This window comes from Pristiophorus japonicus, chromosome 3, assembly GCF_044704955.1.
Source record: "Pristiophorus japonicus isolate sPriJap1 chromosome 3, sPriJap1.hap1, whole genome shotgun sequence".
Taxonomy (NCBI): Eukaryota; Metazoa; Chordata; class Chondrichthyes; family Pristiophoridae; genus Pristiophorus; species Pristiophorus japonicus.
Window position 1 is genome coordinate 227,672,202 of NC_091979.1, and position 14,676 is coordinate 227,686,877.

A 14,676-nucleotide genomic window follows, 5' to 3' on the forward strand; every position below is an offset into this window, starting at 1 on the left:
AGGACCGAGATGAGGAGAAACTTCTTCACTCAGAGAATTGTGAACCTGTGGAATTCTCTACCACAGAAAGTTGTTGAGGCCAGTTCGTTAGATATATTCAAAAGGGAGTTAGATGTGGCCCTTACGGCTAAAGGGATCAAGGGGTATGGAGAGAAGGCAGGAATGGGATACTGAAGTTGCATGATCATCTGGAGTAAAAATAAAACGGGTAAGGTGGCTCAACCGTGGCTAACAAGGGAAATTAAGGATAGTATTAAATCCAAGGAAGCGGTATATAAATTGGCCAGAAAAAGCAGCAAATCTGAGGACTGGGAGAATTTTATAATTCGGCAGAGGAGGACAAAGGGTTTAATTAGGAGGGGGAAAATAGAGTATGAGAGGAAGCTTGCTGGGAACATAAAGACTGACTGCAAAAGCTTCTAGATATGTGAAGAGAAAATGATTAGTGAAGACAAACGTAGGTCCCTTGCAGTCAGATTCAGGTGAATTTATAATGGGGAACAAAGAAATGGCGGATCAGTTGAACAAATACTTTGGTTCTGCCTTCACGAAGGAAGACATAAATAACCTTCCGGAAATCCTGGGGAACGGGGGTCCAGTGAAAAGGAGGAACTGAAGGAAATCCTTATTAGACAGGAAATTGTGTTAGGGAAATTGATGGGATTGAAGGCCGATAAATCCCCAGGGCTTGATAGTTTGCATCCCAGGGTACTTAAGGAAGTGGCCCTAGAAATAGTGGATGCATTGGTGATCATTTTCCGACACTCGATCGACTCTGGATCAGTTCATATGGACTGGAAGGTAGCTAATGTAACACCACTTTTTAAGAAAGGAAGGAGAGAGAAAACGGGTAATTATAAACCGGTTAGCCTGACATCAGTAATGGGGAAAATGTTGGAATCAATTATTAAAGATGAAATAGCAGCGCATTTGGAAAGCAGTGACAGGATCAGTCCAAGTCAGCATGGATTTATGAATGGGAAATCATGCTTGACAAATCTTCTAGAATTTTTTGAGGATGTAACTAGTAGAGTGGACAAGGGAGAACCAGTGGATGTGGTGTATTTGGACTTTCAAAAGGCTTTTGACGAAGACCCACACAAGATATTGGTGTGCAAAATTAAGGCACATGGTATTGGGGGAAATGTACTGATGTGGATAAAGAACTGGTTGGCAGATAGGAAACAGAGAGTCGGGATAAACGAGTCCTTTTCAGAATGGCAGGCAGTGACTAGTGGAGTGCCGTAGGGCTCAGTGTTGGGACCCCAGCTTTTTACAATATACATTAATGATTTGGATGAAGGAATTGAGTGTAATATCTCCAAGTTTGCAGATGACACTAAGCTGGATGGCGGTGTGAGCTGTGAGGAGGATGCTAAGAGGCTGCAGGGTGACTTGGACAGGTGGGCGAGTGGGCAAACGCATGGCAGATGCAGTATAATGTGGTTAAATGTGAGGTTATCCACTTTGGTGGCAAAAACACGAAGGCAGAATATTATCTGAATGGTGGCAAATTGAGAAACGGGGAGGTGCAACGAGACCTGGGTATCATGGTACATCAGTCATTGAAAGCTGGCATGCAGGTACAGCAGGCGGTGAAGAAGGCAAATGGTATGTTAGCCTTCATAGCTAGGGGATTTGAGTATAGGAGCAGGGAGGTCTTACTGCAGTTGTACAGGGCCTTAGTGAGGCCTCACCTGGAATATTGTGTTCAGTTTTGGTTTCCTAATCAGAGGAAGGACGTTCTTGCTATTGAGGGAGTGCAGCAAAGGTTCACCAGACTGATTCCAGGGATGGCTGGACTGACATATGAGGAAAGATTGGATCAACTGGGCCTTTATTCACTGGAGTTTAGAAGGATGAGAGGGGATCTCATAGAAACATATAAAATTCTGATGGGACTGGACAGGTTAGATGCAGGAAGAATGTTCCCGATGTTGGGGAAGTCCAGAGCCAGGGGACATAGTCTAATGATAAGAGGTAACCATTTAGGACTGAGATGAGGAGAAACTTCTTCACTCAGAGAGCTGTTAACCTGTGGAATTCTCTACTGAGATTTGTTGATGCCAGTTCGTTGGATATATTCAAGAGGGAGTTAGATATGGCCCTTACAGCTAAAGGGATCAAGGGGTATGGAGAGAAAGCAGGAAAGGGGTACTAAGGTGAATGATCAGCCAGGATCTTACTGAATGGTGGTGCAGTCTCGAAGGGCCGAATGGCCTACTCCTGCACCTATTTTCTATGTTTCTATATATAGGGCCCTGGTGAGACGATACCTGGAGTATTGTGTACAGTTTTGGTTTCCTTACCTAAAGAAGGATATACTTGCCATTGAGGGAGTGCAGTGAAGATTCATCAGACTGATTCCTGGGATGGGGGGATTGTCTAGGAGGTGAGATTGAGTAGACTAGGCCTATATTATCTAGAGTTTAGAAGGATAAGGGGTGATTTCATTGAAACATACACATTTTTTTTTTTTTTTTTTTACAGGACTTGACAGGGTAGATGCAGGGAAGATGTTTCCTCTGGCTGGGGAGTCTAGAACCATGGGTCAGTCTCAGAATAAGGGGTCGGCCATTTAGGACTGAGATGAGGAGAAACTTCTTCACTCAGAGGGTGGTGAATCTTTGGAATTCTCTACCCATAAGTCTGTGGAGGCTCAGTCATTGAGTATATTGAAGACAGAGATCGATAGATTTTTGGATGTTAATGAAATAAGGGGATATGAGGCTAGTGCAGGAAAGTGGAGTCGAGGTAGAAGATCAGCCATGCTCTCTTTGAATGGCGGAGCAGGCTCGAGGGGCTGAATGGCCTACTCCTGCTCCTATGTTATGTTCTTAGGTTACAGACAGTGACTGGGATAGAATCAGCGGGCAGGGTTACAGACAGTGACTGGGCTGGAATCAGCGGCCGTGGTTACAGACAGTAGCTCTATGTACATCGCCCCAGTTGCTTCACACGGCTTTCTAACTAGTGTGATTACCCTCTTCAGCGATGATTCTGCTGGGCAGCTCACAGGTGCTGGTGACAATCACACGATAGAAACACACAACCTGACACTCTCGGTTTGTAACTGGATATCATTTTCCTGCAGAATGAATAAAGTGATTTTACATAACATACCTGTATGGTAATGAAATGTGAAGTCTCCAGAGACTTCTGGTGGGCTCTGGCTACTGATCATTGCCATCACATGATCATCCTATTCTTTATCTGCTTCTGCTCTAGAACAGCCACACAGGGACTGGTAATAGGAATCCTGTCAGTGAAGGGTCCCTGGTGAGATTGATTTATACAATAGGTACAACTGATATAAATAGAAACTGGTGTGGGATTAAGCACAGCATCTCTTTCAAAGAGCCAGCACAGGCACGATAGGCCAAATGTCTCCTTCTGTGCTGTAAGTTTCTATGATTCTATGATAAATAAAGTTACTAAAAAGTGTGGAACTTGGGTAGTATCAGTGGGTATTGGCACCACCAGGGAATCTGTTCCAACATTTACCCAAGAGATGGCACTGACCTTTGCGCTTCAGGAAGTTGAATGAGCGGAAGAAGCTGGAGCTCGTGCTGCTGGGTAATTTGGGCTCCTCGTCACCAATTAGCTGTGCGAACTCTGAGCCGGGCAGGTCGATGAGACGTGTGATGTTGCTCACCACCAGTTCCAGAAACACCTGTGGCTTCTCGTGGCGAAGTTTTTCCACAAAGAAGTCAGGGTTGAAGATGATGGGCTTGCTGCGGAGTGAGGGCTCATTGCTGATAAGGATGTTACAGGTCGTGCCCCTGTCAGAAAGAGAAATAAACGGTTTCTATCACCTGAGACACAGGGGGACGCAGCGAAAAACCTTCACAAACCAATAATCCGATCCAATATGGCACCAATTAGAAAACACCAGCTCACCTCTGCACTCCCATCCTTGGCATTTGTTCATGGTCTGTCTCTCACTCCTGGCACAGATCTTCCTACACCCTTAACTGCTCATTCACTCCAAGCTTCCTCTTATCCCCAGGTAAGACAGGATTAATAAATGATCTCGTAATAAAGGATCCTCTAAGAATGAGTGACCATAACAGGGTTGAATTTCAAATTTAGTTGGAGGGTGATAATGTTGGTTCTCAAACCAGAGTCCTAAGCCTAAAAAAAGGAGACTACAAAGGTATGAGGGCAGAGTTGGCTAAAGTGGACTGCGAAAATAGATTAAAGGGCCCAAGTTTCCACATGATTTGCGCCTAATTTTTAGGAGCAACTGGTGGAGAACGGACTATCTTAGAAATCGCAATTCTCCACATTTTTTTTTCTGCAGTTCTAGTCAGGTAGAACAGTTCTACTTTGGAACAGAATTTTTTCTTCAAAAGGGGGCGTGTCTGGCCACTGACGCCTAATTTCAAAGTTTCGACAGTGAAAACATACTCCAAACTAAGTTAGAATGGAGCAAGTGAAGATTTTTGTAGAACTGAAAAAACCTGTTTTACACATTAAAAAATCAGGCGCAGGTTACAAATTAGGCGTCCAGAACAAGGTGGGGGGGGAGGGGGGAAGGGAAGTAATTAAATTCGACAATAAATCCTTATTTATACTTCTACAAATATTATACAAATAAATCCAACCTGAATAAACATTTATAAGCAAAGAAAAGATTAAATAAACCATCTTCCTACCTGTGTGAAGGCACGGAGAATGCTGCAGTCAGCCGGAGGCGCCCGTTCTTTCCCGCGGGGGGGAGGAGGCGCCGCCCGTTCTTTCCCGCTGGGGGGGGAAAGAGGAGAGAGGAGGCGCCCGTTCTTCCCGCAAGGAGGGAGGGGGGGAGAGGAGGCGCCCGTTCTTCCCGCAAGGGGGGAGGGGGGGAAGAGGCGCCCGTTCTTCCCGCAGGGGTGGGGGGGAGAGACAGTGAGAAGGCTGCAAATGCTGATGGCAATGTGCTTTTATTAAAAAAATTTTCAAAAATTAAACAGCTACAAAAAACTACAAAAATGGCCGAGTGCCAATGTTTTTTTCACACTGCGCGTGCGCGAACGCTCCAACACGCACGTGCAGCGTTGCCGGCAGGAAAAAAACTAATTTAAATAGTACCCGCCCCCTCCCACTTACAAAATCGGCGCGATTGCAGGCTCAGCCCCCCTGGGCGCCGCGCCAGGCAGACAAGGAGCTGCAGAACGCTCCCGAATCGAGAGGTTTTTTTTAGGCGCCGTTTTAGGCGCAAAAAACGGGCGCCCAGCTCGGAGGGGCGCCCGTTTTTTATCGTGTGGAAACTTGGGCCCATAGTGTGGGACACTTGATGAGCTGTGGCAGACATTTAAGGAGATATTTCATAACTTGCAACAAAAATATATCCCAATGAGTAGGAAAGACTAAGAGAAAGGATCATCATCTGTGGCTAATAAGGAAATAAGGGATGGTATCATTTTGAAAACAAGGGCATACAAAAACAAGGCTGGTGGGAGGCCAGAGGATTGGGAACGACTAAAAAAATGATAAAGATAGGAAAGATAGATTATGAAAGTAAACTAGCACGAAATATAAAAACAGATAGCAAGAGTTTCTACAGGTACATAAAAAGGAAGAGAGTCGCTAAAGTAAATGTTGGCTCCCTAGAGGATGAGACTGGGGAGTTAATAATGGAGAACAGGGAAATGGCAGAGGCGTTGAACAAATATTTTGTATCGGTCTTCACGGTAGAAGATGCTAAAAACGTCCCAATAGTAGATAAACAAGGGGCTATAGGGAGGGAGGAACTTAATACAATCACTATCACTAATGAAGTAGTACTCGGTAAAATAATGGGACTAAAGGCGGACAAGTTCCCTGGACCTGATGGCTTACATCCTAGGGTCTTAAAAGGTATGGCTGCAGAGATAGTGGATACATTGGTTGTAATCTACCAAAATTCTCTGGATTCTGGGGCGGTCCCAGCGGATTGGAAAACCTCAAATGTAACGCCCCTATTTAAAAAAGGAGGCAGACAAAAAGCAGGAAACTATAGACCAGTTAGCCTAACATCTGGCGTTGGGAAAATGCTGGAATCCATTATTAAGGAAGCAATAGGGGGACATTTGGAAAAGCATAATTCAATCAAGCAGAGTCAGCATGGATTTATGAAAGGGAAATCATGTTTGACAAATTTGCTGAAGTTCTTTGAGCAGGGTGGATAAGGGGGAACCAGTGGATGTGATGTATTTGAATTTCCAGAAGGCATTCGATAAGGTGCCACATAAGAGGTTACTGCACAAGATTAAAGTTCACGGGGTTGGGGGTAATATGTTAGTATGGATAGAGGATTGACTAACAGAAAAGAGAGATTCGGGATAAATGGGTCATTTTCCAGTTGGCAAACAGTGACTAATAGGGTGCCGCAGGGATAAGTGCTGGGTCCTCAACTATTTACAATCTATATTAATGACTTGGATGAAGGGACCGAGTGTAATGTAGCCAAGTTTGCTGATGATACAAAGATGGGTGGGAAAGCAAATTGTGAGGACACAAAAAAATCTGCAAAGGGATAGAAACAAGCTAAGTGAGTGGGTAAAAATTTGACAGATGGAGTATAATGTGGGAAAATGTGAGGTTATCCACTTTGGCAGAAATAATAGAAAAGCAAATTATAATTTAAATGGAGAAAAATTGCAAAGTGCTGCAGTACTGATGAACCTGGGGGTCCTTGTGCATGAAACACAAAAAGTTAGTATGCAGGTACAGCAAGTAATCAGGAAGGCAAATGGAATGTTGGCTTTTATTGCAAGGGAGATAGAGTATAAAGGCAGAGAAGTCCTGCTACAACTGTACAGGGTATTGGTGAAGCCACCTAGAGTAATGCATACATGTTTTGGTCTCCGTATTTAAGGAAGGATATACTTGCATTGGAGGCTGTTCAGAGAAGGTTCACTAGGCTGATTCTGGAGATGAGGGGGTTGACATGAGCAAAGGTTGAGTAGGTTGGGCCTATACACATTGGAGTTCAGAAACATACAAGATAATGAGGGGGCTTGACAAGGTGGATGCAGAGAGGATATTTCCACTCATAGGGGAAACTAAAACAAGGGTCATAATCTTAGAATAAGGGGCCGCCCATTTAAAACTGAGATGAGGAGGAATTTCTTCTCTCAGAGGGTTTTAAATCTGTGGAATTCTCTGCCACAGAGAGCTGTGGAGGATGGGTCATTGAATATATTTAAGGCGGAGATAGACAGATTTTTGAGCGATAAGGAAGTCAAGGGTAATGGGGAGCTGAGCCCAAGATCAGATCAGCCATGATCTTATTGAATGGCAGAGCAGGCTCGAGGGGCCAAATGGCCTACTCCTGCTCCTATTTCTTATGTTCTCCACCTCTGGTGCCTCAGCCCCAATATCAGATTCTCTCTTTCCCTCCTCCCTCTGCAGCGCCATTATCAGCCTCTCTCTCTCTCTCACACACACACCACTGTTCTTAGTCTCCCTCTTTGTCCTCTCTTCACTGCTCTCATTACCCCATGTGCTCTCTCTCACCATTTTTCTCCTAAGACATGAAGCAGCCACATGTTCCTCCCCCTTCTCCGAATCCTGACTGAAGCCCAATATCCTTTTGGCCCTGGACTCCTCTATAACCAGCTGTCTCCATCGCCCAACAATGCAGCATTACCACCCTCGTCTCCACCATAGTTCTCCGCTCTCTGACTCCACGTAGGAACATAGGAATCGCTGGATTGAAAATAGACCCAGGATCCATCTAGATCACCTTCCACCATCCTAGTAGTTGCAAGATCCAACGAAAATTCAGTTGTTCATCAAATCGTTTACAACAGACCCTGACAGACTTCCCACTCATCAGGTTGCTCTATTCAATCTCCGTTACCCGTCTTGATCAGGCAGCTAACCCCAGTCCCTTGCCTTCTGTCCCATCCCCTCTTTTCACCATAGTTCCTCCTCCCTTTCCCCACCAGTCCCCATTTCTCAAACCCTCATTCCTCCCATTGTGTATCCTAATCCCACCCTCCATCACAGAACCCTTACTCTCACACTTCTTCCCCACTATGGTATCCCACATTCCCAGGCTTAGTTTCCAATATTCAGGCCCCCCACCCAGTCCCGTCCCCAACCTCTATCTCTGCCCAGTCTTTGCCCCTCACTGACTGCCAGGTGTTTACCCTGACAATTGCTGGGACACCAGCGCTCGCTGTCCCGCCTCCTCTCGCCCCGTCTCTCACTCTCTCTCCCCCTCATACTCTGTCTCCACTCACACTCTCTCCTCGACGCTCACACTCACTCCTCTCCCCTCACACTCCCTCCTCCACCCCCACTCTCCTCTCCCCCTCACACTCCCTCCTCCTCTCCCCCTCACACTCCCTCCCCCTTCCCCCCCACACTCCCTCCCCCTTCCCCCCCACTCCCTCCCCCTTCCCCCCCACACTCCCTCCCCCTTCCCCCCCCACTCTCTCCCCCTTCCCCCCACACTCCCTCCCCCTTCCCCCCACACTCCCTCCCCCTCCCCCCCACACACAAACACCCTCCCCCCCATACACAAACACCTTCCCCCCCACCGCCACACTCCCCACCCGCCCCACACACACCCCACCGCCCCCCCCACACACACACACCCTCCCCGCCCACACACACGCCCCATCCCCCCAATCCCTCTCCCCCGACCCACACACTCCTTCTCCTTCTCTCTCCCTCACTCTCTCCCCATCTCCCCCTCACTCTCTCTCCCTCTCCCCATCTCCCCCTCCCTCCGGCCATCTCCCCCACTCGCTCGCCCTCCCTCCGGCCATCTCCCCCACTCGCTCCCCCTCCCTTCGGCCATCTCCCCCACTCGCTCCCCCTCCCTCCGGCCATCTCCCCCACTCGCTCTCCCTCCCTCCGGCCATCTCCCCCACTCGCTCTCCCTCCCTCCGGCCATCTCCCCCACTCGCTCTCCCTCCCTCCGGCCATCTCCCCCCCCCCGGCCATTTCTCCCACTCGCTCTCCCTCCCTGCGGCCATCTCCCCCACTCGCTCTCCCTCCCTGCGGCCATCTCCCCCACTCGCTCTCCCTCATTGCGGCCATCTCCCCCACTCGCTCTCCCTCCCTCCGGCCATCTCCCCCACTCGCTCTCCCTCCCTCCGGCCATCTCCCCCACTCGCTTTCCCTCCCTCCGGCCATCTCCCCCCCTCGCTCTCCCTCCCTCCGGCCATCTCCTCCCCTCCGGCCTTCTCACCCCACTCGCTCTCTCTCCCTCCGGCCCTCTCCCCCCCCCACACTCCCTCCCTCTCCCACCCCCCCCACACTCCCTCTCCCACCCCCACCACACTCCCTCTCCCACCCCCACCACACTCCCTCTCCCACCCCCACCACACTCCCTCTCCCACCCCACCACACTCCCTCTCCCACCCCCACCACACTCCCTCTCCCACCCCACCACACTCCCTCTCCCACCCCCACCACACTCCCTCTCCCACCCCCACCACACTCCCTCTCCCACCCCCACCACACTCCCTCCCCCACCCCCACCACACTCCCTCCCCCTTCCCTCCACACTCCCTCCCCCTTCCCCCCACACTCCCTCCCCCTCCCCCCCATACACAAACACCTTCCCCCCCGCCGCCACACTCCCCACCCGCCCCACACACACCCCACCGCCCCCCCCCCCCACACACACACATCCTCCCCGCCCACACACACTCCCCCTCCCCCCATCCCTCTGCCTCCCCCCACCCACACACTCCTTCTCCTTCTCTCCCCCTCACTCTCTCCCCATCTCCCCCTCACTGTCCCTCCCTCCGGCCATCTCCCCACTCGCTCCCCCTCCCTCCGGCCATCTCCCCCACTCGCTCCCCCTCCCTCCGGCCATCTCCCCCACTCGCTCCCCCTCCGTCCGACCATCTCCCCAACTCGCTCACTCTCCCTCCGGCCATCTCCCCCACTCGCTCCCCCTCCCTTCGGCCATCTCCCCCACTCGCTCCCCCTCCCTCCGGCCATCTCCCCACTCGCTCTCCCTCCCTCCGGCCATCTCCCCCACTCGCTCTCCCTCCCTCCGGCCATCTCCCCCCCTCGCTCTCCCTCCCTCCGGCCATCTCCTCCCCTCCGGCCTTCTCCCCCACTCGCTCTCCCTCCCTCCGGCCATCTCCCCCCACCACACTCCCTCCCTCTCCCACCCCCCCCACACCCCCTCTCCCACCCCCACCACACTCCCTCTCCCACCCCCACCACACTCCCTCTCCCACCACACTCCCTCCCCCTTCCCCCCCACACTCCCTCCCCCTTCCGCCCCACACTCCCTCCCCCTTCCGCCCCACACTCCCTCCCCCTTCCCCCCCACACTCCCTCACCCTCCCCCCCATACACAAACACCTTCCACCCCGCCGCCACACTCCCCACCCGCCCCACACACACCCCACCGCCACCCCCCACACACACACACCCTCCTCGCCCACACACACTCCCCCTCCCCCCAATCCCTCTGCCTCCCCCCACCCACCCACACACTCCTTCTCCTTCTCTCCCTCACTCCTCTCCCCATCTCCCCTCACTCTCTCTCCCTCTCCCCATCTCCCCCTCACTCTCCCTCCCTCCGGCCATCTCCCCCACTCCCTCCGGCCATCTCCCCCACTCGCTCCCCCTCCCTCCGGCCATCTCCCCCACTCGCTCCCCCTCCCTCCGGCCATCTCCCCCACTCGCTCCCCCTCCCCTCCGGCCATCTCCCCCACTCGCTCCGGCCATCTCCCCCACTCGCTCCCCCTCCTCCGGCCATCTCCCCCACTCGCTCCCCCTCCCTCCGGCCATCTCCCCCACTCGCTCCGGCCATCTCCCCCACTCGCTCCGGCCATCTCCCCCACTCGCTCCCCTCCCTCCGGCCATCTCCCCCACTCGCTCCCCCTCCCTCCGGCCATCTCCCCCACTCGCTCCCCCTCCCTCCGGCCATCTCCCCCACTCGCTCCCCCTCCCTCCGGCCATCTCCCCCACTCGCTCCCCCTCCCTCCGGCCATCTCCCCCACTCGCTCCCCCTCCCTCCGGCCATCTCCCCCACTCGCTCCCCCTCCCTCCGGCCATCTCCCCCACTCGCTCCCCCTCCCTCCGGCCATCTCCCCCACTCGCTCCGGCCATCTCCCCCACTCGCTCCGGCCATCTCCCCCACTCGCTCCGGCCATCTCCCCACTCCCTCCGGCCATCTCCCCCACTCGCTCCCCCTCCCTCCGGCCATCTTCCCCACTCGCTTCCCCCTCCCTCCGGCCATCTCCCCACTCGCTCCCTCTCCCTCCGGCCATCTCACCCACTCGCTCCCCCTCCCTCCGGCCATCTCCCCCACTCGCTCTCCCTCCCTCCGGCCATCTCCCCCACTCGCTCTCCCTCCTGCGGCCATCTCCACCACTCGCTCTCCCTCCCTCCGGCCATCTCCCCCACTCGCTCTCCCTCCCTCCGGCCATCTCCCCCACTCGCTCTCCCTCCCTCCGGCCATCTCCCCCACTCGCTCTCCCTCCCTCCGGCCATCTCCCCCACTCGCTCTCCCTCCCTCCGGCCATCTCCCCCACTCGCTCTCCCTCCCTCCGGCCATCTCCCCCACTCGCTCTCCCCCCCCCCCGGCCATTTCCCCCACTCGCTCCCTCCCTGCGGCCATCTCCCCCACTCGCTCTCCCTCCCTGCGGCCATCTCCCCCACTCGCTCTCCCTCCCTGCGGCCATCTCCCCCACTCGCTCTCCCTCCCTGCGGCCATCTCCCCCACTCGCTCTCCCTCCCTGCGGCCATCTCCCCCACTCGCTCTCCCTCCCTGCGGCCATCTCCCCCACTCGCTCTCCCTCCCTGCGGCCATCTCCCCCACTCGCTCTCCCTCCCTGCGGCCATCTCCCCCACGGCTCTCCCTCCCTGCGGCCATCTCCCCCACTCGCTCTCCCTCCCTGCGGCCATCTCCCCCACTCGCTCTCCCTCCCTGCGGCCATCTCCCCCACTCGCTCTCCCTCCCTGCGGCCATCTCCCCACTCGCTCTCCCTCCCTGCGGCCATCTCCCCCACTCGCTCTCCCTCCCTGCGGCCATCTCCCCCCCTCGCTCTCCCTCCCTCCGGCCATCTCCTCCCCTCCGGCCATCTCCCTCACTCGCTCTCCCTCCCTCCGGCCATCTCCCCCCCACACTCCCTCCCTCTCCCACCCCCCCCACACTCCCTCTCCCACCCCCACCACACTCCCTCTCCCATCCCCACACATTCCCTCTCCCACCACCCACCCCCCCACCACACTCCCTCTCCACCCCCACACACTCCCTCTCCCACCCCCACACACTCCCTCTCCCACCCCCACACACTCCCTCTCCCACCCCCACCACACTCCCTCTCCCACCCCCACCACACTCCCTCCCCCACCCCCACCACACTCCCTCCCCCTTCCCTCCACACTCCCTCCCCCTTCCCCCCACACTCCCTCCCCCTCCCCCCCATACACAAACACCTTCCCCCCGCCGCCACACTCCCCACCCGCCCCACACACACCCCACCGCCCCCCCCCCCACACACACACATCCTCCCCGCCCACACACACTCCCCCTCCCCCCAATCCCTCTGCCTCCCCCCACCCACACACTCCTTCTCCTTCTCTCCCCCTCACTCTCTCCCCATCTCCCCCTCACTGTCCCTCCCTCCGGCCATCTCCCCCACTCGCTCCCCCTCCCTCCGGCCATCTCCCCCACTCGCTCCCCCTCCCTCCGGCCATCTCCCCCACTCGCTCCCCCTCCGTCCGACCATCTCCCCAACTCGCTCACTCTCCCTCCGGCCATCTCCCCCACTCGCTCCCCCTCCCTTCGGCCATCTCCCCCACTCGCTCCCCCTCCCTTCGGCCATCTCCCCCACTCGCTCCCCTCCCTCCGGCCATCTCCCCCACTCGCTCTCCCTCCCTCCGGCCATCTCCCCCACTCGCTCTCCCTCCCTCCGGCCATCTCCCCCCCTCGCTCTCCCTCCCTCCGGCCATCTCCTCCCCTCCGGCCTTCTCCCCCACTCGCTCTCCCTCCCTCCGGCCATCTCCCCCCACCACACTCCCTCCCTCTCCCACCCCCCCCACACCCCCTCTCCCACCCCCACCACACTCCCTCTCCCACCCCCACCACACTCCCTCTCCCACCACACTCCCTCCCCCTTCCCCCCCACACTCCCTCCCCCTTCCGCCCCACACTCCCTCCCCCTTCCGCCCCACACTCCCTCCCCCTTCCCCCCACACTCCCTCACCCTCCCCCCCCATACACAAACACCTTCCACCCCGCCGCCACACTCCCCACCCGCCCCACACACACCCCACCGCCACCCCCCACACACACACACCCTCCTCGCCCACACACACTCCCCCTCCCCCCAATCCCTCTGCCTCCCCCCACCCACACACTCCTTCTCCTTCTCTCCCCCTCACTCTCTCCCCATCTCCCCCTCACTCTCTCTCCCTCTCCCCATCTCCCCCTCACTCTCCCTCCTCCGGCCATCTCCCCCACTCCCTCCGGCCATCTCCCCCACTCCCTCCGGCCATCTCCCCACTCGCTCCGGCCATCTCCCCCACTCGCTCCCCCTCCCTCCGGCCATCTCCCCCACTCGCTCCCCCCTCCCTCCGGCCATCTCCCCCACTCGCTCCCCCTCCCTCCGGCCATCTCCCCCACTCGCTCCGGCCATCTCCCCCACTCGCTCCCCCTCCCTCCGGCCATCTCCCCCACTCGCTCCCCCTCCCTCCGGCCATCTCCCCCACTCGCTCCGGCCATCTCCCCACTCGCTCCGGCCATCTCCCCCACTCGCTCCCCCTCCCTCCGGCCATCTCCCCCACTCGCTCCCCTCCCTCCGGCCATCTCCCCCACTCGCTCCCCCTCCCTCCGGCCATCTCCCCCACTCGCTCCCCCTCCCTCCGGCCATCTCCCCCACTCGCTCCCCCTCCCTCCGGCCATCTCCCCCACTCGCTCCCCCTCCCTCCGGCCATCTCCCCCACTCGCTCCCCCTCCCTCCGGCCATCTCCCCCACTCGCTCCCCCTCCCTCCGGCCATCTCCCCCACTCGCTCCCCCTCCCTCCGGCCATCTCCCCCACTCGCTCCCCCTCCCTCCGGCCATCTCCCCCACTCGCTCCCCTCCCTCCGGCCATCTCCCCACTCGCTCCCCCTCCCTCCGCCATCTCCCCCACTCGCTCCGGCCATCTCCCCCACTCGCTCCGGCCATCTCCCCCACTCGCTCCGGCCATTTCCCCCACTCCCTCCGGCCATCTCCCCCACTCGCTCCCCCTCCCTCCGGCCATCTTCCCCACTCGCTTCCCCCTCCCTCCGGCCATCTCCCCCACTCGCTCCCTCTCCCTCCGGCCATCTCACCCACTCGCTCCCCCTCCCTCCGGCCATCTCCCCCACTCGCTCTCCCTCCCTCCGGCCATCTCCCCCACTCGCTCTCCCTCCTGCGCCATCTCCACCACTCGCTCTCCCTCCCTCCGGCCATCTCCCCCACTCGCTCTCCCTCCCTCCGGCCATCTCCCCCACTCGCTCTCCCTCCCTCCGGCCATCTCCCCCACTCGCTCTCCCTCCTTCGGCCATCTCCCCCCTCGCTCTCCCTCCCTCCGGCCATCTCCCCCACTCGCTCTCCCTCCCTCCGGCCATCTCCCCCACTCGCTCTCCCTCCCTCCGGCCATCTCCCCCACTCGCTCTCCCCCCCCCCCCCGGCCATTTCCCCCACTCGCTCCCTCCCTGCGGCCATCTCCCCCACTCGCTCTCCCCTCCCTGCGGCCATCTCC

At 56.8% G+C, this 14,676-nt stretch overlaps 1 protein-coding gene across 4 annotated transcripts in view; it reads right to left on the reverse strand.

Moving 5' to 3' along the window:
- The window catches only part of arhgap19 (Rho GTPase activating protein 19), a 37,752-nt gene that overhangs the window by 16,771 nt on the left and 6,305 nt on the right, over positions 1-14,676 (reverse strand). Inside the window, exons 1-2 of one of the 4 annotated variants that reach the window (XM_070876358.1) lie at positions 7,480-7,735; positions 3,523-3,782 (exon numbers count right to left, since the gene is read on the reverse strand). In XM_070876358.1, coding sequence (XP_070732459.1) covers positions 3,523-3,782; positions 7,480-7,511 — 292 coding nt within the window. In that variant the 5' untranslated portion in view covers positions 7,512-7,735. Of the gene's footprint in view, positions 1-3,522; positions 3,783-3,900; positions 4,130-6,815; positions 7,270-7,479; positions 7,736-14,676 lie in introns of those variants that run through there. The other 3 variants (XM_070876361.1, XM_070876360.1, XM_070876359.1) reach the window with 3 other exon arrangements.